The sequence below is a fragment of the Cenococcum geophilum genome (assembly GCF_001692895.1).
Source record: "Cenococcum geophilum 1.58 unplaced genomic scaffold K441scaffold_24, whole genome shotgun sequence".
Taxonomy (NCBI): domain Eukaryota; kingdom Fungi; phylum Ascomycota; class Dothideomycetes; order Gloniales; family Gloniaceae; genus Cenococcum; species Cenococcum geophilum.
The window spans coordinates 906,268-932,747 of record NW_027137582.1 but is presented as its reverse complement, the minus strand read 5'-3'; the positions used below and the strand labels follow the sequence as shown (position 1 = coordinate 932,747).

The 26,480-nt window shown below is 38.5% G+C and overlaps 2 protein-coding genes across 2 annotated transcripts; one reads left to right on the top strand and one right to left on the bottom strand.

Annotated features, from left to right (window-relative positions):
- Nucleotides 1-20,495: 20,495 nt before the first annotated feature.
- On the bottom strand, nucleotides 20,496-22,396 carry K441DRAFT_637348 (tetrapyrrole biosynthesis, porphobilinogen synthase). Its single transcript, XM_067646504.1, has 2 exons — nucleotides 21,857-22,396; nucleotides 20,496-21,779 (listed from the first exon to the last, which is right to left on the bottom strand). The coding sequence occupies exons 1-2, from the start codon at nucleotides 22,058-22,060 to the stop codon at nucleotides 20,871-20,873; spliced, it is 1,113 nt and encodes a 370-aa protein (XP_067503476.1). The 5' UTR covers nucleotides 22,061-22,396; the 3' UTR covers nucleotides 20,496-20,870.
- A 433-nt stretch (nucleotides 22,397-22,829) lies between these two features.
- K441DRAFT_128341 (uncharacterized protein) lies at nucleotides 22,830-26,468 on the top strand. The gene is made up of 5 exons (XM_067640060.1): nucleotides 22,830-22,842; nucleotides 22,894-23,414; nucleotides 23,477-24,849; nucleotides 24,928-25,452; nucleotides 25,504-26,468. Exons 2-5 carry the CDS (start codon nucleotides 22,992-22,994, stop codon nucleotides 26,030-26,032), a joined length of 2,850 nt encoding a protein of 949 aa, XP_067503475.1. The 5' UTR covers nucleotides 22,830-22,842; nucleotides 22,894-22,991; the 3' UTR covers nucleotides 26,033-26,468.
- Nucleotides 26,469-26,480: the final 12 nt, after the last annotated feature.

Here is a 26,480-nt window from a genome sequence, read left to right as displayed (position 1 = left end):
TTTATATTACAGCGGCTTTAATATATAACTATAGGGGGGGAATATTAGATTCCTTCTTAAGCAGTGCTATAGCCGTTCGCTTATACCCGCCTATAATACTCTAAAGGCAGGCTGTTTAGACCTTTTAAAGTGGTTTAAGAAGTAATTTAGGGGGGCCCTTTTTAGTTTCTCTAATGGCCTAAATACTGGATCTATATATTATGGTTGGCCGGACAACTGCTATATATAGTAGGCGTAACCTTTAGAAGCATAGACCCTATATAGAATTAATAATCTTAAATAAAGTAATAAACTGTGCTTAGCCTTTATAGGCTGCTTATGCCGTATATACGCTCCACTAGAGCTTACTGTTTACCTATACTCCTAATACCCTTAGGCCCTAAACTAGTTAACCCCTAAAGCCTTAAATATAAATTATATACTAGAGATCTATAGATTAGTTACGTTTTCTTATAAAATAGATTAGCTAGTATTTCTCTGGTAAGAATTGGACTCTATAACGTTTTGCCTATTCTATATAAGTATTATAGGCTTTCTCTAGTATTCTGCAATTCTTTACGGCTGTTGGCCTATATATAATTAGGTTTATATCGTTAACGAAGCCTATCCTCTAGGTTACCCCTTCCTTAAAGAAGTTAAGTAGGTTGCTTATAAAGAAAAGGAAGAGTATAGGCGAGAGGGGTAATCCTTATGGTATTCTTGTTATAACTGCAATAGGGGGGCTCTAGTATCCGCTAAAGACCAGTAATGTTTCTTTCTGGCCTATAAACCCTTAGACAAATTATATAATCTATTCTAAGAAGCCCTTTGCCCTAAGGATATATAGGAGACGCTCGTAGGGTATATTATCGTAGGCACCACTAATGTCTAGGCTAAGCATTAATACTATAAAGTCCTTTCGTATCGCCTATACAGATTTAATAGTGGTAGTAAGTAGCGTAAGTGCTAATAATATTAAGCGGTTCTTTCTTGCCCCTATTTAGCTTTATAGTAGTAGGGCGTGTTCCTCTGCTATATCTACTATATATTCCGCTATTACCCTTTTTAAGATCTTACTAAGGGTGTTTTCTAAGGCAATAGGGCGGTAGCTTCCTAGGATTAAGTAATTTACTTTACCTTCTTTTTATAGAATAACTATTATTATAGATCTTTCGAGTTATAGGTAGTAGCCTATAGTAAAGTATACTCTGGCTATATCTATAAGCTAGGGTGCTATAAGTGGCCTATAGGTTTTTAGGGCCTTATTTAGAATCCTATCTAGTCCTAGTGCTATATTATTTAAAAGGCGGCTAATAGTTCTAGCCATTTCCTTTATTATTATATCGCTGTTGACCTATAGGCGAGTTACTGGTGTTTTACCTATAATATTACTAAGGTCTGCTAGAGCTAGTTAGGGGAAGAACCTTTCTATAAAGATCTTTACCTTTTTATCGTTATTGTTTATAGCCTATAATTCTCCTACTCTTTATAGGGGTAGTAGGTATAGGTCTTTTACTAGGCGCCCTACCTTTTTCTTTACCTATTTTGCTATAGCCTAAAGGCCCTTATTATAGGGGAGGCTTAGGTTAAAAGTATACTTATTTATAAACTATCTCTAGTTATTCCTTGCTTCTTTTTTTAGGGTATTCTTTAGCTAGTTTCTTATATCTTTATATCATCTCTTATCTTTAGGGTTATAGCTACTTATATATTTCCTTTTTGCTTATTATTAGCTGGTAACTAGAACTACGCATTATATAGACTATACGTGTCGCGTATAGGGGCCTAGTTTTAAGATCGGGTAGTGCTTTCTTAGCCTATTTTTAATTGCTACCTAGATCCTTTCTAGTCTTTGGTTAATTTCCTTAGGGGTAGCCAATAAGCCTCGCTTGTTTAGTATTAGGTAGATTTCTTCTAGGTCTTAGAGTTGTTGTTTAATTATATTAAGGAAACTATCTGTCTTAAGCTTCCTTATTATATATCTTTTTCTATTTAGTTATGCTTTGGTATTTAGGTCTAGCTATATCTAGATAGGGATATAGTCTAGGTAAATGCCTATTTTTCTTTAGGGTTATACCTTTTAAGTCTCTAGTATAGGCCTTTGTCTATAAATATAAGGTTAATTATACTTTTAGTAGTGCCTTATTGCTATATAATTGCTCCTAGGGGGGTAGCTAGCTTAAGGCCCTAGATATTTATAGCTCTTAGTAGGCACTTTAACTGTTAATCTATAGTAATATAGATACCCCTCTACTGCGGGTAGTAGAGGTTTATATCTCCTAATAGGATAGACTCTATACCTTCAGTTTCTAGTAAGCTTATTACTAATATAATATTCTCTATTTATAGGACCCCTTTAACCCTAGGGTTATATATATTAATAATTTATACCGGTCCCCTATATATTTAGATTATTATAACTATAATATCTAGGTTAACTGCCTGCTATAACTATAAGGATAGGCTAATAGCCTTACTAATTATAAAGTACACGTATATAGCTGCTTTTAGTTTATATAGGAGCTAAAATCCTTAGGGGCAGTATATTAATTATATAAAGGTATTATAATACAGCTCTTATATAGTAAGGATATAGTGTTTCTCTAGGTCTAGACTGTCTAGTAGGGGCCTTACGAGGCGGTAGTTTATATTACCGCAGTTATACTATATAATAGATAGGTGGCGGACCCCTAGCGAGGGTTTTTTTTAACTTTTCTTTATTCCTTACTTCTTTTATTTTTACTTTCTCTAAAATATTTAGAGCTTCTATCTCTTATATCTATACCCTAGTTACTACTTATTTTATATAGAGCTTTCTATTCCCGTGTCTTATATTCCTATTAGCGCTTCTATATCTAAATCTATTATTATTACCAGTTCTTCCCCTATTCTTACTAGTCAGCTATATACCCTTTATAGGTCGGCTGCGAATATTATATTTGCCGCATTAAGTCTAATTCTTAATTGTCCTAGTCTTAAGCCTGCTATTGCTATCTATAGGGGTCTTCCTACGGGGCGTCCTCTCCCTTGTGTCCCCTATAACTCTTATATCCCTACTTAGTCTAGTAATATCGCGCGGTATCGCTTCTGGCCCGTTAAGGCTTGGGATAGCTGGCCTAGCCCTCTAGTGTTAAAGGTAGGAAACGCTAAAAAGGCACCTACGTCCCCCTAGCTTATTGCCTATTATTTCTATTTATATAACCTAGCGTGTAGTTATTCCTATAGCTGTTAAGCCCTTGCCTTCTGTCTCCTATATTTAATACAGTCTTCTTTCTTTTACGCCTTATATGTGCTTTAGTGGCAGTTTATATATTTTATTTAGTCTTAATTTAAGTAATATCTTGTATTATAGGGGCCTATATAGTGGCCGCAGTACACCTATACTACGTATATAGATTAGGTATATTTCTATTATATATAGCGATAGCATTATTTTAGGTATAGTCTGTAGTTATAGAGCCTTATATTGTATATAAGGCCATTTATAATTATTTCTTTTTAGATAAAGAGTTTTTGCATTCCTAGTATATATATACTAACGATAAGGGAGCTATGCGTTTGTCTAGTGTCTCCCTAGCGAGTTTCTGGCGACCCTTATATTTTCTTATTATTTTTATTATATACTTAGTTTGCATTTTCCTATTAAAGCTATTGGATTTAGGTAATTTCAAGTCCTAGTATAAGGCGTTCCGTTTATCTTACTATTTCCTATATAATTACTATATTGTCCGCCTAGCGTCCCTTTTCTACCCTAAGGCTTATAGGAACTGCTGGGACTTTAACTAGGTAATCCTTACGGAGTACTTTTATGCCAATATATTCTCCTAGCCTATCCCCTACCCTTATAGCTTATTCTTTTACCTATTAGTTCTTTAGGGTAACTCTAATATCTCCGCTCTTAAGGTATTAGACTATAACAGCGTTATAGACCTCTTTACGTATCTTTATAAGGACTTCTATTTCTAATTATCCCCTAAACCCCTCTACTTATTTTATATTTAGTTATATTATAATTATATACCCAGTTATTAACTTAAGGGGGGTAGGTTCCCTATGCTATAAAAGCGCTGCTATGGCGGCCTAGGTGCGGTTCGCTAGTAAGGGGGGGTTATGCTTATTTTTAATTTTGCTTAGCCGTTAGAGGATTTAATTAAGGGTTTACTAAAGGGATGCTTAAGGTTCGCTAAACTGGCGGAGCTATTCTGCTAGTTATATTAGTTTATTATAGCTAACAGTTACTCCCCTATAATTTTGGATACTAGACGTATCTAATAGGCTTTATATTTTATTAGATGCCTTCTTAATAGAGATATTTCCGCTTTATAGTGTGGTATTCACCCGTCTTTATTATAGAGGGCTATTACTAGGCGTAGTTTTAGCGGTCACGCGTAAGTGCGAGCCACTGTTGTTTGATATGTGCCTCCCTTGCGATGCATGCATCTTAGGGGGATTCTCTAGGTGTTTTTTAGGGTTCTTTTAGTTGGTTTTGGTCTTTTTGGGCCGGGTGCAGCAAGAGCTCCTTTTTAGAAGAAATATATTAGGCTAGGTATATAAATTAATTATATTATAGGCCAACCCTAATAATACTAAGGCGGCTATAATTATAGCTATAAAGGACTAAGTAAGGATAGAGTAGAGGCGCTAATATAAGGAACTTCTGGCTATATAGGAGGAAGATAGTAGCAATCTAAATACTAAACCTAAAATATTAAAACTTACCTAAACCAAGTTATATACTAACGCGAAAACGGTAGTAAGCGTAGCCTAGGTTGTCTAGTACTAGGACTAGTATGCCCCTATTATAATTAAGTCTAATAAGTCTAATAATAAACACCTAAAAACTTAGAGTTGCATACTTAAGGACCTAATTATTACTAAGTAGACTACTAACCTACTTAGTAAGGAGTTTACTAATATACTTAACCGCTATTTTTAATAGAATATAAAGTTCTTTTAAGCTAAAAAAATCTATAATTATGTTTATATTGAAAAATAAACGGATAGTTCAGCGTATAAGATTATTATTACTACTCGCTTACCTCTTATACTAGCTTATTAGTTTAATAGGCTATATAAAGAATACGGTAAAGATAAGGTACTCCGCTATATAGCTAGTATATCTAATATTAAGAAGGCTAAGGTTAGGCAAACCTTTAACACTAATAACTCTAAGTAAATCCTACTTTGCACCTTTATATTCATTAGGCTGTTTATTAACCTATAGCGCGCAAATTATACTATTATGGTTAAGCTAAGCTATAAGCTCTTAGAGGTAAAGCAACTGTTTACTTAAATATATTAATAAGGATAGACTAAGTCTATTTACTATAGTACTATTATAGCTAATTAGAAGTTAAGTATTGAGTAAAGGATATTAAAGTTAACTAAATTTACGTTATTACTGCATAAGTTGGTATATAAGGAGAAGGCCGATTTAAGCTTAAAAGTAGGCTAAGGTAAGAAGGAAGATACTAAGACTATCTAATACTGGTAATAATTGTAAAAGTATAATAGAACTATAGATAGTTCCAAATACTATATATAGCCACTATATGGCGAAATCTATTATAATTATATAGTGGTGTATATATAGGCTAAGGGATATATCTTCTAGTAACTTATAGGTAGTAGTATAGCGTATATAATAAACTTAGTTAACTAAAATGTTTTTAATATTATTATTTCTAAGAGAGTATTAAGTTGCAGCTTATAGCACTTTTATTATTAAGGTAGTATTTAGCCGCAAATTATAGTATTATTATTAGCGGTGTAGTATATAGCCGCAAAATGTAACTAAATGCGGCTAAATGCCGAAATCGCTTATTAGCATAAACCTAATTTAAAATACTAGTAAATTTTTTTATAATGCTACCCCACCCCCTATACTTACTAATATTAATAAAATATATATAAAATATAAAATTTATTATTTTTATTAATAATATTAAAATTATAAAAATTATACTTTTTTATATACTTAGTAATATTAATAAAGCGTATATAAAATATTAAAATTATAAAAATTATATATTTATATATACTTAGTAATATTAATAAAGTATATATAAAATATTAAAATTATAAAAATTATATATTTATATATGCTTAGTAATATTAAAATTATACTTTTATATATGCTTAGTAATCTTATAGTTAGCACTTAGTAGCTAAATAATAATAATAATAATTCATTGCTTAACGTCCAATTTAGATCCCTATTAGGCCTACGCGGACTACTCCTTATTTATATATAGGGAGAAAACTCTATTTAAGAAAAATAAGAAAACCCCGTGATCCATCTCCCCGCCTTTTAAGACTTGCCTACTTAGCGCCTATAAGTTGCCTATAGTGCTCTACTACTTTACTATTTAACCTTTTTAGGAACTACTGCTACCGTAATAAGCCTACGGACGCGCTAGTATTATAAACTTTTACTCTACTACTGTAGAGTTACTAGGGGGCACCTACTGCTTGCCCCCTTGCCTTCTATTACTATTTCCCTTATAACCCGGAACTAATTTAGCATATTTTAACTAATAAGCCACTAGGTAACCGCCTTAAGGCCTTTTTATATTAAGAGTAGTGTATTATAGTTCTCTATGCTAGCTGCTAAGAGCATTATTTTTTAATTAGTGCATAGGGGGCATAGCAGTATTACGTGTTTTAGTATCTATCTTAGCCAGCCATATTCGCATCTCGGGCTACCTACTAGGATACCCACCTAGTAAAGCTAATCTTTTAGTCCTATTACCCCTATTCTTAAGAGTGTTGCTATTATATTTTCTACCTTTATTAGGCCTTCTTAGAGCCCTTAGGTATTTACCCCCTATAGCATTAACTATGCTATAGCTTAGGTTTATCTTGCCTAAGTTAGCCTCTATACCTTTAACTTTTATTTACCTTTCCAGTGTTGGTCTAACCAGTATTATATTACGGTAGATAGTTTCCTAGCGTTCTTATATGTTCTACTTTAGCTCCTTTCTCTATCTTACTATTATCTTTACTAACCTCTTACGCGTTTCCCTTCCTCCTCTATATAGGCCTAGGCCCTAAAGTAATACTATTCTTCTTCTACTTTCTTTACCTATTTCTCTAATATCTCTTCCCTACTTTAGGGTTATTAGTTTATTCTCCTATAGGGCACCCTAGGGTCCCTCTATAGTTTACTTAGGCGTGTCTTAATGTACTTTATAATATTAGAGTTACGTTTATTTTACGTTTTTTATATTGCAGCGGCTTTAATATATAACTATAGGGGGGGAATATTGGATTCCTTCTTAAGTAGTGCTATAGCCGTTCGCTTGTACCCGCCTATAATACTCTAAAGGTAGGCTATTTAGACCTTTTAAAGTAGTTTAAGGAGTAATTTTAGGGGGCCCTTCTTAGTTTTTCTAATGGCCTAAATACTAGATCTATATATTATAGTTGGCCGGACAACTACTATATATAGTAGGCATAATCTCTAGAAGCATAAACCCTATATAGAATTAACAATCCTAGATAAAGCGATAAACTATACTTAGCCTTTATAGGCTGCTTGTGCCGTATATACGCTCTACTGGAGCTTACTATTTACCTATACTCCTAGTACCCTTAGGCCCTAAACTGGTTAACCCCTAAAGCCTTAAATGCGAATTATATACTAAAGATCTATAGATTAGTTGCGTTTTCTTATAAAATAGATTAGCTGGTATTTCTCTAGTAAGAATTGGACTCTATAATGTCTTACCCATTTTATATAAGTGTTATAGGCTTTCTCTAGTATTTTATAATTCTTTACGGCTGTTAGCCCGTATATAATTAGGTTTGTGTTATTAATAAAGCCTATCCCCTAGGTTACCCCTTCCTTAAAGGAGTTAAGCAGGTTGCTTATAAAGAAAAGGAAGAGTATAGACGAGAGGGGTAATCCTTATAGTATTCCTGTTGTAACTGCAATAGGGGGGCTCTAGTATTCGCTAAAGATTAGTAATATTTCTTTCTAGCCTATAAACCCTTAGATAAATTATATAATCCATTCTAGGAAGCCCTTTACCCTAAGGATATATAGGAGACGCTCGTGGGGTATATTATTATAGGCACTACTAATATTTAGGCTAAGTATTAATACTACAAAGTCCTTTTACATCGCCTATATAGATTTAATGGTGGTAGCGAGTAGCGTAAGTGCTAATAGTATTAAGCGGTTCTTTCTTGCCCCTATTTAGCTTTATAGTAGTAAGGTGTATTCCTCTGCCGTATTTACTATATGTTCCGTTATTACCCTTTCTAAGATCTTATTAAGGGTATTTTCTAAGGCAATAGGGCGGTAGCTTTTTAGGATTAAGTAATTTACTTTACCTTCTTTTTATAGGATAACCGTCGTTATAGATCTTCCGAGTCGTGGGTAGTAGCCTATAGTAAAGTATGCTCTAGCTATATCTGTAAGCTAAGGTACTATAAGTAGCCTATAGGTTTTTAGGGCCTTATTTAGAATCCTATCTAGTCCTAGTGCTATATTATTTAAAAGGCGGCTAATAGTTCTAGCTATTTCCTCTATTATTATATCGCTATTGACCTATAGGCGAGTTATTAGTATTTCGCCTGTAATATTACTAAGGTCTACTAGAGCTAGTTAGGGGAAGAACCTTTCTATAAGGATCTTTACCTTCTTATTGTTGTTATTTATAGCCTATAATTCTTCTACTCTTTATAGGGGTAGTAGGTGTAGGTCTTCTACTAGGCGTCCTACCTTTTTCTTTACCCATTTTATTATAGCCTAAAGGCCCTTATTATAGGGGAGGCTTAGGTTAAAAGTATACTCGTTTATAAACCGTCTCTAGTTATTCCTTACTTCTTTTTTTAGGGTATTCTTTAGCTGGTTTCTTATATCTTTATATTATCTCTTATCTTTAGGGTTGTGGCTGCTTATATATTTCCTTCTTACTTATTATTAGCTAGTAATTAGAACTGCGCATTATATAGACTATACGTATTGCGTATAGGGGCCCGGTTTTAAGATCGGGCAGTGTTTTTTTAGCCTATTTTTAATCGCTACCTAGATCCTTTCTAGTCTTTAGTTAATTTCCTTAGAAGTAGCTAATAAGCCTTACTTATTTAGTATTAGGTGGATTTCTTCTAGGTTTTAGAGTTGTTATTTAACTATATTAAGGAAACTGTTTATCTTAAGCTTCCTTATTATATATCTTTTTCTATTTAGTTGCGCTTTAGTATCTAGGTCTAGCTATATTTAAATAGGGATATAGTCTAGGGTAAGTGCCTATTTTTCTTTAGGGTTATACCTTTTAAGTCTCTAATATAGGCCTTCGTTTATAAATATAAGGTTAATTATACTTTTGGCGGTGCCTTATTACTATATAATTACTTTTAGGGGGGTAGCTAGCTTAAGGCCCTAGATATTTATAGCTCTTAGTAGGCACTTTAACTATTAATCTGCAGCAATATGGATACCCTCCTACTGTAAATAGTAGAGGTTTTTATCTTCTAATAGGATAGACTCTATACCTTTGGTTTCTAGTAAGCTTATTACCGATATAATATTCTCTATTTATAGGACCCCTTTAACCCTAAGGTTATATACATTAATAATTTATACCGGTCCCCTATATATTTAGATTGTTATAACTGCAATATCTAGGTTAACTGCCTGCTATAACTATAAGGATAGGCTAATAGCCTTACTAATTATAAAGCATACGCGTATAGCTACTTTTAGTTTATATAGGAGCTGAAATCCTTAGGGGCAGTATATTAATTATATAAAGGTATTGTAATACGGCTCTTATATAGCAAGGATATAGTGTTTCTTTAGGTCTAAACTATCTAGTAGGGGCCTTGCGAGGTAGTGGTTTATATTGCCGTAGTTATACTATATAATAGATAGGTAGTAGACCCCTAGCGAGGGTTCTTTAATTCTTCTTTATTCCTCACTTCTTCTATTTTTACTTTCTCTAGGATATTTAAAGCTTTTGTCTCTTATGTCTATACCCTAGTTACTACTTATTTTATATAGAGCTTTTTATTCCCGTGTCTTATATTCCTATTAGCGCTTCTATATCTAAATCTGTTATTATTACTAGTTCTTCCCCTATTCTTACTAGTCGGCTATATACCCTTTATAGGTTGGCTATAAATGTTATATTTACCGCATTAAGTCTAATTCTTAATTATCCTAGTTTTAAGCCTACTGTCGCTATCTATAGGGGTCTTCCTATAGGGCGTCCTCTCCCTTATATCCCCTGTAATCCTTATATCCCTAATTGGTCTAGTAATATCGCGCGGCGTCGCTTCTAGCCTATTAAGGCTTAGGATAGCTGGCCTAGCCCTCTAGTATTAAAGGTAGGAAACGCTAAAAAGGCACCTATATCCCCCTAGCTTTATCAGGTAAAACCTAAGTAGATAGTTATATAGCCGTAAGGTACGGGCGACCCTAAGGCAACTTAGGGGTGACTCGCCCGTAAGGCACGTGCTCTATATGTGCCTAGGGAAAACCCTTCCTACCTTGTATATAGACTCCTCCTTTTCCCTTAAGGATTCGTCTCTGTCTATATAATATACCCATTATTCTATTATTAGACTCCTTATCTATATCCTTACCTTATATTTAAATCCTTACCAATCCCCTTAGGAGGATAGCCGGTTTAATTTTTCTATAATGCCTCCGAAAAGAAAACTAACGCCTATACCTAATGATAATACGCTAGCGATGTAACCGCAGAACGCCTTAGGATCTAGTGTAGACGAAACCGCTAGAAGTACACTAGTAGCATCTAAGCCATTCTCTAAATCCTAAAACGATCAGATATCTATAAACGCTAGAGATTAGTTTAACTTATATACCTAGGCTTAATAGGAGCTTAGTAAGGTTACTAGCGTCCTACCTAATACCGCTAATATAAAGGAGCTAGATGAGCTAGCTAAGAAAATAGCCAACTTATAGAGCATTATTGATTCGATAAAGCCCTCCCGTTACCTCTTTAGTAAAGAGCACGAGTTACGTGGCGAATATATACGCCAATTAAATCTTAACGCCCTGGTTAAGAAGTTACCACCCAATATTGGCGGTACTACTTAACAGCATTTCAACCGGTGGATTTGCCGCAGTTAAGAACCGATTTAAGGTTAATGATGCTGACTACGACTATAAGCGACGCACGCGCTAGGCCATTAAAGGTCTTATAAAAGAGAAGACAATTGCCTAACTAGTTTATCGCCGGTTAGGCATTAAGGATAAGGGTCCCTTACTATAGGACGAATTTAAGACTATAGTCTAAGACCAGATTAGGAACCCTATAGTGAGACGCTTTAATAATGCTATAATATACTATACGGCTATTATAAAGGAGAACTAGAGGTTTGACGTCTTTCTAGCCCGTATACGTAGCTTAGAGGACCTCTTCTTATATACCCCTTTTGTTAATCCTAAATAATAGGTAGATTTTTGGTTCTTATATCTTCTAGCCCACCTATAAGCAGAGCTCTTCTGCTAGAACTTTGCCTAATAGGTAAGAACCGCTAAAGACCTCTTTAACGAAATCCACTGTATAGAGTAATTGCTTGATACCATAAAGCTTACGGAAGATCGCGTAAGTGGTAGTAGTAAATTATCGCGTATAAAGCACGGTCGCAGTATAGGCTTTATAGACTTAGGCTTAGGGAATAGAACCCAAAAAGGGTAACGCTTTTTTAAGTAAACTCCCGGGGAGACCACCTAAAAGCTAAATAGCTTAGGGGACCCCCCGGATGCTAGTGCTACGTAGGCGAGTTAAAGGACCACAGGCGGCTACTGTAAGGAACACTGGAAGTAGGCTAAAGAGAAGTCAGCTCGGGCTTTAGAAAACCTAAAGCCCTAGTAGCGCATCTCTCTTAACTATAACTAGGGCCTAATATAGAGGGAGAGAAGAAATGTATTGTGGTATATGTTGCAATAGATACGCCCTAGGGCGAAGTCCGCCTATATGCCTTATACGACAATAGGTGCTAAATTAACCTTATTAATTAAGACGTCATCTATAGGTTTAACCTACCTATACGCTACGCGCTATGTTTACGTAAATCTATTATATATTTCCTTAATAGTAACCAGATAATAATCTAGGATGCTTATAATCTAATAGTCACTACTAGCGACTTCTAGGGTACCTCTCGCACTATCGGCCCGCAGACCTTTTAGGGCGGCTTATTTAATAGTTATAATATAGTTCTTAAATAGGATTGGCTTATAGAAGTAGATTTATTAATTAGCTTCCGTTCTAGATAGTTTATCTAGGGTACTTTAGACCCTAGACGCCTCTAGATAGTCACCCTTAACGCTTTCCTAGCAGACATTAAGGCTGGCAAAATAGTCTATTTGCTATAGCTAGAAGACTTCTTTTTTACGCTAGTTATAAACATAATAGAGAACCTATTATTACTGGCAGCGAGTACCTATATAGACCCTTTAGACGTAGAGACACCGGTTATAAATATAGTAGAGGACCTGCCGTTACTAGTAGCGAGTACCTGTAGAGACCCTCCGGTGCTAGCGTAGATCACCTATATATAAGGGGGAGGTAATTAAAACCCTAAAACTATTAAGTATACTATAGTAGAGCTGTATGTACTTTCTATACAAGTATACCTATAAAACGCATATTGGCCGCACCCTTCTCTTTACTGGCTCCCGGAAGCATATTACTATATAATGGTCGCTTTGACCTCCGTGGCCCCTAGCCTACTAGATATATATAAGGAGGAAATTAATGTCTTCTCTAACGAGCTAGTAAGTATACTACTATAGAACTCTAAGTACGACTATGTAATTAACTTAGAAGAAGGCAAGACGCTACCGTAAATGCCCCTCTATAACCTCTTATAGAAAGAGTTATAGATCTTATAAGAGTACCTAGATAGTACTCTTAAAAAGGGCTAGATTAGGCCCAGCAAGTCGCCTACTAGAGCGCCTATCCTCTTTGTGCTAAAAGTAGACGGTATAATGCGGCTATATGTTGACTATAGACGCCTAAACAAGATCACGATTAAAAATTGGTACCCCCTACTGCTGGTTGGCGAACTCTTTAATAGGCTTAGCTATACGAAGATATTTATAAAGCTGGATCTTTATAATACATACTATAGGATTTGTATTAAAAAGGGAGATGAATAAAAGACCGTATTTAAGATACGCTACGGTTACTTTAAGTACCTAGTGATGCCCTTTAGTCTTGCTAACGCCCCTACGACTTTCTAGAGCTATATTTATAAAGCTTTAGGAACCCTAGTAGATACTATCTATATAGTCTACCTAGATAATATTCTTATCTACTTAAATAATAAGGATAAGCACGTTAAGCATGTTAAGTAGGTACTGCGATAGCTCCGCGCTTAGGGCCTATACGCCAAACTATTAAAATATATCTTTTATACTAAGAATATTAAGTTCCTAGGCTTTATTATTACCCCTAGGGGTATTATAATAGACCCTAACTATATAAAAGCTATTAAGGAATAGCCTAAGCCTAAGTCCTATAGGGACATCTAGGTTTTCCTTAGCTTTGCTAACTTCTATAGGCGATTTATTTAGAACTACTTGGATACCGTATACTCCCTACATATACATCTTATATAGGCATATTATAACCCGACATTAGATGGGGAGAAGAAGAGGAAGTATAAGTTAAAAGGGCCTACTAAATGGTATTAACCCTGGTTCTAGCCTAATAACGCGTAGTAGGCGTTCCGTAAGTTACGCGCTGCGTTTACGCAGACTCCTCTACTTCGCCACTTTAACCCTAATCTACCCCTAATGGTAATTACTAACGCTTCCGACTATGCCTATGGCGGTATACTTCTACAGCCTTTGGGGTAGAAAGATTAACTCTACTAGCACCTAATTACTTATTACAGTTAGAAGCTTACTAGCCTAGAAGTACGGTATAATACGCATGATAAAGAACTACTCGCTATAGTGTAATGCTTTAAGACGTAGCGCTATTACCTTAAATACGCCGCGCATGTAACGCGCGTGCTTTACAATTATAATAATCTTTAGTACTTTATAACTACTAAGAGCTTATCTACTTGCTAGGCCTGGTACGCTAAGGAACTAGCTAAGTTTAATTTTAAGATTAAATATAAGCTAGGTAAGATAAATCCTGCTAATATACTATCCCGGCGCCTGGATTATGCTAAAGGCTTTAAAGATAGCAGTAAGAGGACACTCCTTAATGCTATGCTGCCTATATTGTAGCAAAAGTTACGGGTTATAGGCCTTATGGGCGGCCCTGGTGCTACTATACCACACTAGCGAGTAGCATGCGTGTAGCATATAAGCGACCCTTGCGAACTTGGCGCCGGCGGACCAGAGCGTCCTGCCATTCTCTTTAAGACCACTTTGACTAGCCTAATGGCGCTTAACCCTAGGGAAGACCCCTTAGCCTAGGCTATAGTCCCCCGCGACAACCTAGTAAGTTACCTACGTATTATACGTTACTTTACTAGCACCAACTTTGCGCAAAGTCTCGTGCCACGGCAGGAAGTAGTAGTAGCTACTTTAGCTAAAACGGCGTTTATAGAATAACCCCCTAAGTTATTAGTTAATTTTATTTATAGAGTATAAAAAAGGGACGCCTTTATACGCTCTATATATAATTAGTTAACCTAGGAATAAGTTCCTACTAGTAATAAGGACTATACCCTTAATAATTAAGGACTTTTAAGGCAAAATAATAAGGTCTAGGTGCTGAATTGTATACTACTATAATAGGAGATCCTTAAGCGAAATTATGATAATTCTATGGGCGGCCACTATGGTTTTAACTGTACCTTTAAGGTAATTATATAAAAGTATGCTTGGAACAGCCTTACCTAGGACCTTTATAAATACCTAGATAATTGTAATACCTACTAACGCTCTAAATCGCGCCGCTATAAACCCTATAGTAAGCTGTAGCCTCTCTAGGCCCCCACTTAAGCCTAGCGGTATTATTTACTTAACTTTATTATAGATTTTCTAGAGTTTAAGACTCCTAATAGCGTAGAGTATAACTCTATCCTTATCCTTATAGACCATTTTATGAAGCTAGTGCGCTACTATCCAGTATATAAGATAATTAATGCTATATAACTTGTAGAACTCTTATTTAGAGTCTTTATATAAACAGGGCCTCTAGATAATATTATCTTTAATAGGGGTAGTATATTTATAAGCGAGTATTAGAGCACTATGTGCTACTATCTCCGCGTTTAATATAAACTTAGCACTACATTCTACCTGTAGATAGATAGGTAGATAAAGCGTTAGAACTAGGAGCTTAAGGTATACCTACGTATATTTATAAACTAGGAATAGTCTAATTAGGCCTCCCTACTTAAAGAAGCAGCCTTTACCTATAACTCTAAGGTCTATGCCATAATAAAGCATTCCCCTATTAAGCTCGCCTATGGCTAGCTACTAAACGTCCCAGACGGAGTCCCGGATAGCGTCTAAGACGCCTGGCAAAGTAGGGAGGAGTCTAAGTTAACAAATATCTAACTCGCAGAGACGCACCTATAACGCCTACACCTTACACGTAAGGTAGTGGTGGCGTTAATAATGCACACCTAAAAGCTTTAGGCAAAATACTATAATCGTCACTATCTGGCCAAGCATTTCGCCGTCGGTAAATAAGTCCTGCTCTCCTCTAAGAATATCCGCACGAAACGTCCTTATAAAAAGCTTAACTACAAGTTTATAGGACCGTTTTAGATCCTAGAGCGCGTAGGGCAGTAAGTATATAAGCTAGAGCTCCCACCTACTATAGCATGGCTCTACTTAGTCTTCTATATCTTCCTACTAGAGCCTTATAGGTCACGCCCTGGGTTTTAACCCCTAGCAGTGGAAGAGCTTAAGGAAGGCAGCTAGGAAGTAAAAGCAATTATCGCCCACTAGAATTATGCTAGATAACCGCAGTACCTTATTAAATGGCTAGGATGGCTAAATAAGTATAATAAATGGAAATATGAAACAGAACTTAAGAATTATTAATAACTACTAAATAAGTACTGTAAGCGGGACACCCTAGCCTTATAGCCGAAGCGTAGGCGAAAAGTAAGCGCCGCTGTTAAAATATAACCTGTATTAAAGCGGAGCAGAGGATGTCCTAAGGGATTAAAGAATAAGTAATAACTGCTATAAGAACTGCAGCGTACATATAGGGTGAAGTTTTAATTTATTAATATCCTACGCCTGTTTATAACTAGGGTTTATTTAACCAGGGTCTACGACCTGCTGGTGACCCGCTGGTGGTAACCTATATTAACAACTTATACTATTTTATGTATATACTACGCAGATAACGCATAAGGCTAAAGCATAGGTCAGCGGCGGATTTAATGGGTATATAGCCTTGCCGTCCTAAACCTAGCTATATATAAGTAACCTATAAACCTACCCGTAAAGTATATACGGCGCTACGCCAGTATAGCGTAAGGCTAAAGTAGGGTTAGCGGCGGGTTTAATAGGTATATAGCCTTACCGTCTATAAATCTAGCTGTATGCGAATAACCTATAACCGACCCGTAAGGTACTAGCGACCTATCTATACAAGCGAGCTTTTAGAATATTTCTAATCTACTAAATTTAGGCGACAGTATTAAGCTCCACTAGCTCTACCTATTAAATAGACTAATTAGGATTTTCTATACTAGGCATGTAAAATTGCTACTAGCTCGGTTAAATATAGGGGAGTCTTAGTAAGGCAAATCTAACTAATTAGACAACTTTAACCGCTGGTTAAAGTTCCTTAATATCTTCGCGCCGCGTATATATACCACCCGTCTCTTTATACGCAAAATTAAGACGCTCTTTTCCCTCTAAATTTTTTCCTTACTAAGGTTTTTTATAGGGTTTTATTAAGGCTTAAGTATATAAAGGATTGGGGACGACCCTTTTTAAAGGGGGGGGCATTATTAGGTAAAACCTAAGTAGATAGTTATATAGCCGCAAGGTATAGGCGACCCTAGGGCAACCCAGGGGTGACTTGCCTGTGAGGTACGTGCTCTACACATACCTAGGGAAAACCCTTCCTACCTCGTATATAGACTCCTCCTTTTCCCTTAAGGATTCGTCTCTGTCTATACAATATACCCATTATTCTATCATTGGACTCCCTATCCACATCCTTACCTTATAAGCTTATTACCTATTATTTCTATTTATATAACCTAGCGTATAGTTATTCCCGTAGCTATTAAGCCCTTGCCTTCTATCTCCTATATTTAATATAGTCTTCTCTCTCCCACGCCTTATATGTGCTTTGGTAGCAGTTTGCGCATTTTATTTAGTTTTAATTTAGGTAATGTCTTATATTATAGGGGCCTATATAGTGGCCGTAGCATACCTATACTGCGCATATAGATTAGGTATGTCCCTATTATATATAGTAATAGTATTATTCTAGGCGTAGTTTATGGTTATAGAGCCTTATATTATATATAAGGCCATTTATAATTATTCCTTTTTAAATAAGAAGTTTTTGCATTTCTAGTATATATATGCTAACAATAAGGGAGCTATGCGTTTGTCTGGCGTCTCCCTAGCAAGTCTTCGGCGACTCTTATATTCTCTTATTATTCTTATTATATACTTAGTTTATATTTTCCTATTAAAGCTATTAAATTTAGGTAATTTTAAGTCCTAGTATAAGGCGTTTCGTTTATCTTACTATTTCCTATATAATTGCTATATTATCCGCCTAGCGTCCCTTTTCTACCCTAAGGCTTATAGGAACCACTAGGACTTTAACTAAGTAATCCTTATAAAGTACTTTTATGCCAATATATTCTTCTAGCCTATCCCCTACCCTTACGGCTTATTCCTTTACCTATTAGTCCTTTAGGGTAACTCTAATATCTTTATTCTTAAGGTATTAGACTGTAATAGCGTTATAAACCTCTTTATATATCTTTATAAGGACTTCTATTTCTAATTATCCCCTAAGCCCCTCTACTTATTCTATATTTGGTTATATTATAATTATATACCCAGTTATTAACTTAAGGGGGGTAGGTTCCCTATGCTATAAAAGCGTAGCTATAGCGGCCTAGGTACGGTTCGCCGGTAAAAAAGGGTTATACTTATTTTTAATTTTGCTTAGCTATTAGAGAATTTAATTAAAGGTTTGCTAGAGGGGCGCCTAAGGTTCGCTAAACTAGCAGAGCTATTCTACTAGCTATATTAGTTTGTTATAGCTAATAGTTACTCCCCTATAATTTTAGATACTAGATGCGTCTAATAGGCTTTATATTTTATTAGATACCTTCTTAATAGAGATATTTCTACTTTATAGTGTGGTATTCGCCCGTCTTTATTATAGAGGGCTATTACTAGGCGTAGTTCTAGCAGTCGCGCGCGAGTACGAGCCACCGTCATTTAATATGTGCCTTCCCTGCAATGCATGCATCTTAGGGGGATTCTCTAGGTGTTTTTTAGGGTTCTTTTGGTTGGTTTTGGTCTTTTTAGGCCGGGTGCAGCAAGAGCTCCTTTTTGTCGCTATTATAGTTCTTCTTAATAATTTAGTAGCTAAATACTAACACTTAATTCTAAATGCCGCATTTAGCGGCTAAATGCTAACACTTGATTCTAAATGCCGCATTTAGTAGCTAAATGCTAGGAAATGCTAGAAATGCTAGAAAATGCTAAAATAGCAGAAAAGTAAAATTAAATGCTAGTAAATTTTTTCCTGACGTAGTTATTATTACATTATTAACTTCTTATTTACCTATATACCTAGCCTATTAATAAGTCTACCGTAGTATTTCCTATAAGGCTTTATTACATTATAAAGGTCCTATAGCCATTATTTTTAGTCTATTTTATAACTTCTTTAAGTTTAATTATTTAATACCTAATACGGCCACGGCTATTTTAATACTCTATTTAACTTCCTCCCTCTTTAGCTAGTAGGTTTTAGTGTTAATATATAGTAGATTTACCTAGATATCTATAACTTAGTAATAGGCCCACGATAAGGTTTTAGTAGGTATTATATACTATAACGCAGACGCTATATATCCGCTAAGCTATAATAAGTTCTTTTAGATAGCCATTATAAATCTATATAGGTTTTATATATATTAGCTAGCTATAAAAGGCTAGTTTAACTAGAACGTATAATTATCTAATTAATAGTATTAAATAAGAGTTATAGATAAGTTAAAGGTAGAATAAGCTTTATATATTTAAAAGATAATTACTTTTAACCTCTTCTATTTAGAGACTAACCGCTAGTCCTCCTTTAGAGGAGAACCAGCCCCCTATATAACCCTCCTAAGATATTAGTAAAACCTTTACCTACCTAATTACTGCCTTGCCTATTATATACCCCCTAAAAGAGCCTACTATACTAGCGTTTTATAAAGTTATACAAAGTTTTATAATCCTTAATAACGCGTTTTTTTTAATAAAATAAAATATTTTATAAGCCTAGGTTTTATTATATAATTATTTAACTTTAGAAAATAATATAAAATACTAGTATTAAGTTATTTTAGTATCTATAGCTTTTGTAACGCGGATATTAATAGAGCGCGTAATAAGCGTTAGTAAACTACCTTAGATATTATTCCAGTGGTTTTATATAAATATAGTTAATTAGCTTGCGGACTAATTAAAATCCGTACTAACGGAATTATATCTAAGCCTATTAAGGTAACCAAAGGCTATCTAGTAGGATTTAAAGTAATATAGCTACCCTAGAGGCTATCGATTACTATTTAATAGCTATCCAAAAAACGGCTAGCCTCTAAAGCCATAGCTATTACCTCTCGCTTCCACATTAAATATAATCCTAAGCTACGGCTCTAAGATCGTAGGTAATTTCCTAAATAAGGCCTTTTTTCCCACTAGATTTTAGCTATAGGTTAAGGTTTTTATCCAGGCTGCTTGGCTGGCTGGTCTTTTACCGTTTTCTATGTATAAGCAAGGCTTCGGCACTACTTACCTTACTTTTGTATATATAGATTTAATTTATCTAGGTATACGGGCTGGGGGCTGGCCCTGATGAAATGGGGGGCAATGTAAGGGATATTTTATCCCTTACTCAGGTGCACGCCTATGAGCGGATCGCATGGCATTATACCGAGAGTGAGGCGAGGGTGTCGCAAAGTGACACTGATGAGGCTACTCATTAGGAGATTAGGTTTAGCATGAGTGCATTTCATAATCAAACGAATTTTCGAGCTTCGCATACTGGATAGAATTATCTTGTACCCTTTTTGTGTCACTCATTAGTTAGTTATGATCCTAAGCGGGGTTCTCATGTGCCCAATATCACTGTTTTCCCCGTTGGAAACTTAGATAGCTAGCATAGCAACTTTGATATTCCTATCCTAGATACGGGCTCGGCTGGGGACTCATGCTGAAAGCTATCAATCCACCGCGGTAGTTTGTGGCGGCGATGCCAGCGGGATTAGGATTCCGTATTGCTAAAATCCCTTTCTACACACTGAATTGGTGATAATTACTAATCACTCGATGATCAAAGATGAGGCGAAGATGGGAAGGCCCTTAAAAGTATAGAATAGCCTCAGAACCAGAGCCTCTCAAAAATGAGCATCGTTCTAGATTTGATGTAACCTTGGTGTTGTTTCGATTGACCGACCGCTACGAAGCTGTTTCGGAGTATGTGAATGGAATATAATGTGTAAAATACATGAATTGCCTTTCCAGCCCAAGTGAAAGAACTCCATATACCAGGAAATGCTTGTATGAAGACCATAAGACCAAAAAGGCATGCATAGAGATCTAACTCCCGAGATCGGCTTGTTTCCTCTCCTCCCTCTATCCCTGCGCCTCCTTTTGAGCTATCGTAACCGGGCACCCCGGGTTGGTTTTGCTGCCAGTAGACTAATGATATCTTCCTCTCCAATGCAATACCTCAATTGCTCAGCCAGTCCAAAAATTCCGGTGTAAAGTAGCTCACTACAATTGTGGCGCCAGCTCGTAATATGCCCTCTGTCGCTTCAAACGCCATCGTCTTCAAATCAAACACACCGGCCTTCGCCGCTGCGTGGATCATTGCGAACTCTCCAGAAACCTGGTATGCAGCCACGGGCAAATCTTTCCCGATCTCCTTCGCATCACTGATGATATCCAGGTACTGGCTGGCCGGCTTGACCATGATGATATCCGCGCCCTCATTGATATCACGTGTAATAGCGCGGCGTGCAAGGCCTCGGCCGCCTGGAGGGAGCTGATAACAACGGCGGTCGCCAAAGGAGGGGCAGGAGCCAGCTGCATCGCGGAAGGGACCGTAGAGGCAGCCTGAGAATTTAGCTGAGTACGACATCAGTACTACCTGATGCGCAATGCCGGCTTCGATCAGCTTGAGCTTGATGGCACGGATGCGGCCGTCGTTCATGTCCGAGGGTGCGACGCAGTGCGCGCCGGCGTCGGCGTAGGCCATGGCAACATCGCTGATGCGGTCGATGGAGAGTGCGTTGTTGAGACTACCGTCATCACGCAGGATACCACAGTGGCCGTGAGAAGTATATTCGCAGAGGCAGACATCGGCGACGATGAAGAGGTTGGGAAAGGAGCGGCGGAGGAGCCGAATCGATTGGATTACAGGACCTTGTGGGTCATCTGCGGCGGTCCCGAGCGCATCTTTGGCGCCGGGCGCGATGGGTACGCCGAAGAGTATTACGGATTTTAGGCCCTTGGCTACGAGGGGTGTGAGGAAGGGTACTAAGCGGTTAAGACCGCGGCGGTGCTGGTTGGGGAGGGAGGGAATGAGGGTTTCTTCGTCCGGTTGGTCGGAGATGAAGAGAGGATAAATGAGCATAGACTATGACAGGAAGCCAGTGTCAGTGAAATTCGGCCCGAAATTTTGGCATTCCAAGGCCACGTATAGGAGCGACGGACCTTGGTCAATTGCCTCTCAGCTTGCCATGCGCGTGCAAGCGGATGGCTATACCCTCCATGTAATTGACTCGAGATGTCTCCGGATATGCTCACACTGGTCGCTGCCGTACTGGCGTATGACCGCGCTCGTGAGACTTGCGAACGGAGGTCATCGCGATCCGATGTTCGGTAAGTGATGTCTGAGACGAGGGAAGAGAAGGACATGATGGCGGTTCTACTGATGTGTTGAAGCAAAGAGGAGGCAGGTGGTGTACAGGCAGTCGATTACTTTATTATCAAATACGGAAAACGGAAATTGATAAACGAAGAGGTTTCAGGGTGCAGTATGAGCAATAAATAGTATTTTCGTCAGAGAAGGTGCTGATGTCCGGGTGGCGGTGGAGATGCAGAAAGCGGATCTAGCCCGGGGATTTCAAATGAGTTCTGGCCTCAACGCTGCACAAGGACTCAATTGGGCAAATACGGAGATACTATATACAAGGCAAGATGACAGAAGATCGTGTACGTATAGGATTGAGTCTCGTAGGCTATTTCTTCAGCTAAAGCCGAGCGGATTTCAGCGTAAGCCGCACAGAGGGGTTGAAAAGTTGCATCAGCCGAAGCCGCAAGGGCCAATCATGTGCCAACATTTTCCAAGCAAATAAGCTAGGGGATATGCGGTATAGCGTTTGATGGGAGATGTCAACGCCACACACAACATACTATGCTCCCTCGCAATCTTCTCTTTGATATGACCAACTTGGTGTTGGCAGAGTGACAAAAAGCCGCTACGTATCATGACTTTTACCGGGATATATCTCTTACCACTCCAAGAGAGGAGGAGAATACCAGACAATGAGTGGGTGTGCAGTACCTGGAACATACCTCCTTTTTAAAGGTGTAAATACATCGTAGAAAGCACACTCATAGAGCTGCCATTGAACGCCATTATAGTGGCAATAGCAGATCGCCTGCCCTTTGCCGTTGACTATGGCCCCTGAACAGTCGTAAGTGGAGCTTAGCAAGTCAGACGGTTTGGGAAGTAACGTCCCTACCAGGTCTATATCCCTTCCCAGCACAGGATGTTCACCTTGAAGCATTTCATGACTCCTATTTTCCGTTTCTGCAGTCAAATGGTTTTCTTCCGTCTTTCACGATGATGAGCTATGGGATGAGTCGACAATCATTCTTGGTTTTTCGTGATGACAGCGACAGCGAGCATAGTGAGTTTGAGGAATTCACCCAGAAAAGGCTAAAGCTAGTCACTTGCTTCTGTCTTTATATCATTAACCTTCGCCCTCACCCTCGCGTAGGCAGCACGCGTCGTCCAAAGCAGAAGCCCAAATCACCTCCGTGTCGTCGACGTCCAACCATCAACTTCACACGGAGTAAGTCGTCTTTCATCATTCCCATCATGAATCTTTCCGGAGGACATATCTTCCCCTCCACAGCGAGCCTTGGTAGGCTTAAAAAACTTAAACATCAACCAACTCAGACTAAAGAAACAGGGGTTTCAAAAATGGACGGTCACGGCACGAACGCACCCATTGCTGACAAGAACATAGCTGAACAAGAGAATGTGAGCGACATCTTTCCGTAGTTAACGTGTTAAGGTATCTTCAGTTCTAATGTCCTTTCTAGGCTGACGCTTCGCAATTTCCTGGCACGTTTTCTTTCTCTAACAAGCCTCTTCCAGGGATTCCTGAGGCCGAGCGCCGAGTCTTGCAGCCATCTGCTCAGCAGCTAGGTCTGCAAAAGTCAACCAATTCATCAAAATTACCAATGACAGAGGCTCATGGGATCCTTAAGGAGAACTCCTACCACAAGTCTGCCCAACATCCTGAGGGCAAACCTCCCAACATGCTCGTTGAAAAACAAAGAAATAACAGGATGACATTGGGTGGGTTCAGGTATCTGTCTGCTGGGAAAGCAAAAGAGAAAGCGCCTCATCTTGAAGTTGTTTCGAGACTGTTGGGTAATAAAGCAACCTCATCACGTCATGAAGCTGACCCAGCCGCGCTCAACGCGTCCGACCGTGGCATGAATACTCTGCCTAGAGCACACACCGCCAATCATTTCGGCTTTTTTGGCTCAAGGCGTTCTCCAGAAGACCCAATGTTTAACCGTTCAGACAACGACAATGATGAGCCGCGGAACAGGGTCGCGAAACTCACAGATAAAATAGCTAGCCACCTTCCCAGTCTTCCGAAGCCGTCTCTTCCTTACAAGAATAAGAGAAAGGCTCTATCAATTAGTACACCACTCTCAGACGGCAGCTTGGCTAGTCCTAAAGTTATAAAGATCCTTGGTTTGAATGAGTTGAAAAAGGTGGAGCGTTCCGAGGGCCAGGAAGATAATCTGCACGAATTCGAGGAAACAATCGCCCCCAAACTTTCAAGACGGGAACGGTCTTTTTCTACCAATGATCTTTCCAACATCGTACCGAAGTCTCCGATCGTCCACCCTCTAAGTGCTACTCAAAGCACACAACCATTAGGAGTCAAGAAGAACGCTCTGGCGGCGCTTGACACAGCAGACCCAGGTACCCAGCAATACCTTGAGCATGTGAAAAGAGCCAACTTAAAGATGCCCAAAGAGTTCAATTTGCCAGCACTGACTACCAACATGCTAGAAGATCCTAACTCTAACAACCGTCCAACCATTGAGAAAAATGGAAGCGATAAGATATACAGCAATGGTATTGATTGGGTTGAGCCCCAAGATCGTCCTCAAGAGCGACATGCGGGCGCATCAGCACCCTTAGATGACTCAATAATCATGTGTAGAAAAAACAAAGGAAGAATGATGAACCTTCTTCCTATCACTATGGAGTTTACGGAGCATCCAGCGCGAGTCCGTGAGTCCGTGGGCATCCAGGAAAATGCTTGTGAATCACCTATGGATGATATAGCCGAAGCGCAGGCGGATGCTACCCGTCTTTCAACCGAACAAACTTCATCCCCGAGGCCGAATTTCACTTCGGATTCTGTGCATCATGCCACTAGCCAGGGAAGGTACGCTGCTTCTGATAGAAATATCCTTACGCCCAGTTATGTTGACTGGGAAACATTGCAGAAATTAACTGGTAGTAGAGGTAGCCGCAATGATGGCGAAAGCGCCTACAGCGGTACGAACGAATTCCCTGATATGCATTCTACACCGCGCAATGCATATGATGCCTCATCTAGACGACAAGCAATCAGGCTGAACCAGTCTCCCTTGAAAGTGACCCATAGAATCAAATGTTTCTTGTCTAGATATGATGTAGACGAAGACATGGCGGATGACTTTTATGAAGATGCATACGGGCCAAACACATTCGCCGGCTATTATCGTCAGGACTTACACCCAGCGGATGATGAGATGGAGGACGATACTCTCACTGTGGCCTCGTACTACAACGACCGTAATCGTCTCTCGACCGTTCCTGAAGAGAAGCGCGTCTCAGATGCTGATAAGCACATCTCAGATCCTATTAAGCGCAGTTCCGTGGATGCTGGTCTTCTCATCGAAGAGCTGAATCCAAAGAACAAGCGCCTGAAGTTGAAAATACGGATTCCCGAGTTTTACCGTCGTCCAGTTCACCTGTTCGAGAATTACGAAGATATCATTCAAGGGTACGGCGGGGTGGCTGAGAGCCCGGCCATACATTAAGCTAACGAATTCAGTGATCAGAGGGAATACGGGGATTGGTATAAAGCTATCAATTTGCCGTACGAAACCGCCGCTTCAAACCTAGCAGCAGAGTCGAACCTCGCGGAACAAGCAGAACACCAAGCCATGGGCCCACCCAGATCGTCTAACCTCACTCCATTCCCATCGTTCGTCCAGACGACGAGCACCGCCGACTCTCGTCATTCAAATTCACTTGTGGCATTCTACGAGAGAACCAGCAGTCACCACTCTTCCTCATCGTCATCTCCTCGCTCCTCGAAACGCCATAGCATCGGGTCTTTCAGCAAGGATTTTCTCGCCAAACATGTACGCCGCAATTCTACTATGGGCGGACGCACTTCCGTCTCGCGCCACACGTCCACTTCACTGATGGCTGCTACGGAAATGGAGAAGACGCAGCTGGCAGGAAATTTTGAAGAGAAAATAGTGGGTACTGAGGCGCAGGAGCCGCGTGAGGGTAAGGAGGATAATATGGCGGATGTAGACGCGCCACTGTCTTTCCTATATCGTATGTGGCATTGAAGATTGATACTGCTGTCTTTCTTATGACTGTTAGGAACTGACATGGCTTATTGAAGCTGTTCTAATTGTGTCTTGCACTCATTGGCTTCTGGGTGCTTCTACTTTCTGCTTTGCTTGGAGCATTTTTTATTTGGTCTTCTTCTGGTATCGGCACTCTGGCTTAGTACAACATTTGTACACGTATAAAATAAACTGCAAAACTATCTCTCAAGTGAGAAATTTGGCCTTTTGGTAAGACTTCGATGTCATGCTGCATAAAATAATGAGCAGATTCCAGCATAGAACAACGCTACCTCTGCTCCAGCATCTCCCTATTCACTAACGATCCTCGCAACACCAACAGAGCACACAAAGTTTTATTTAGCTTTCCGAAGTACCCCAAAACCTTTCGTCAAACTCACCGCATCACCCGACCTAACCCTACGGAAGAATGTCACCAAATTATACC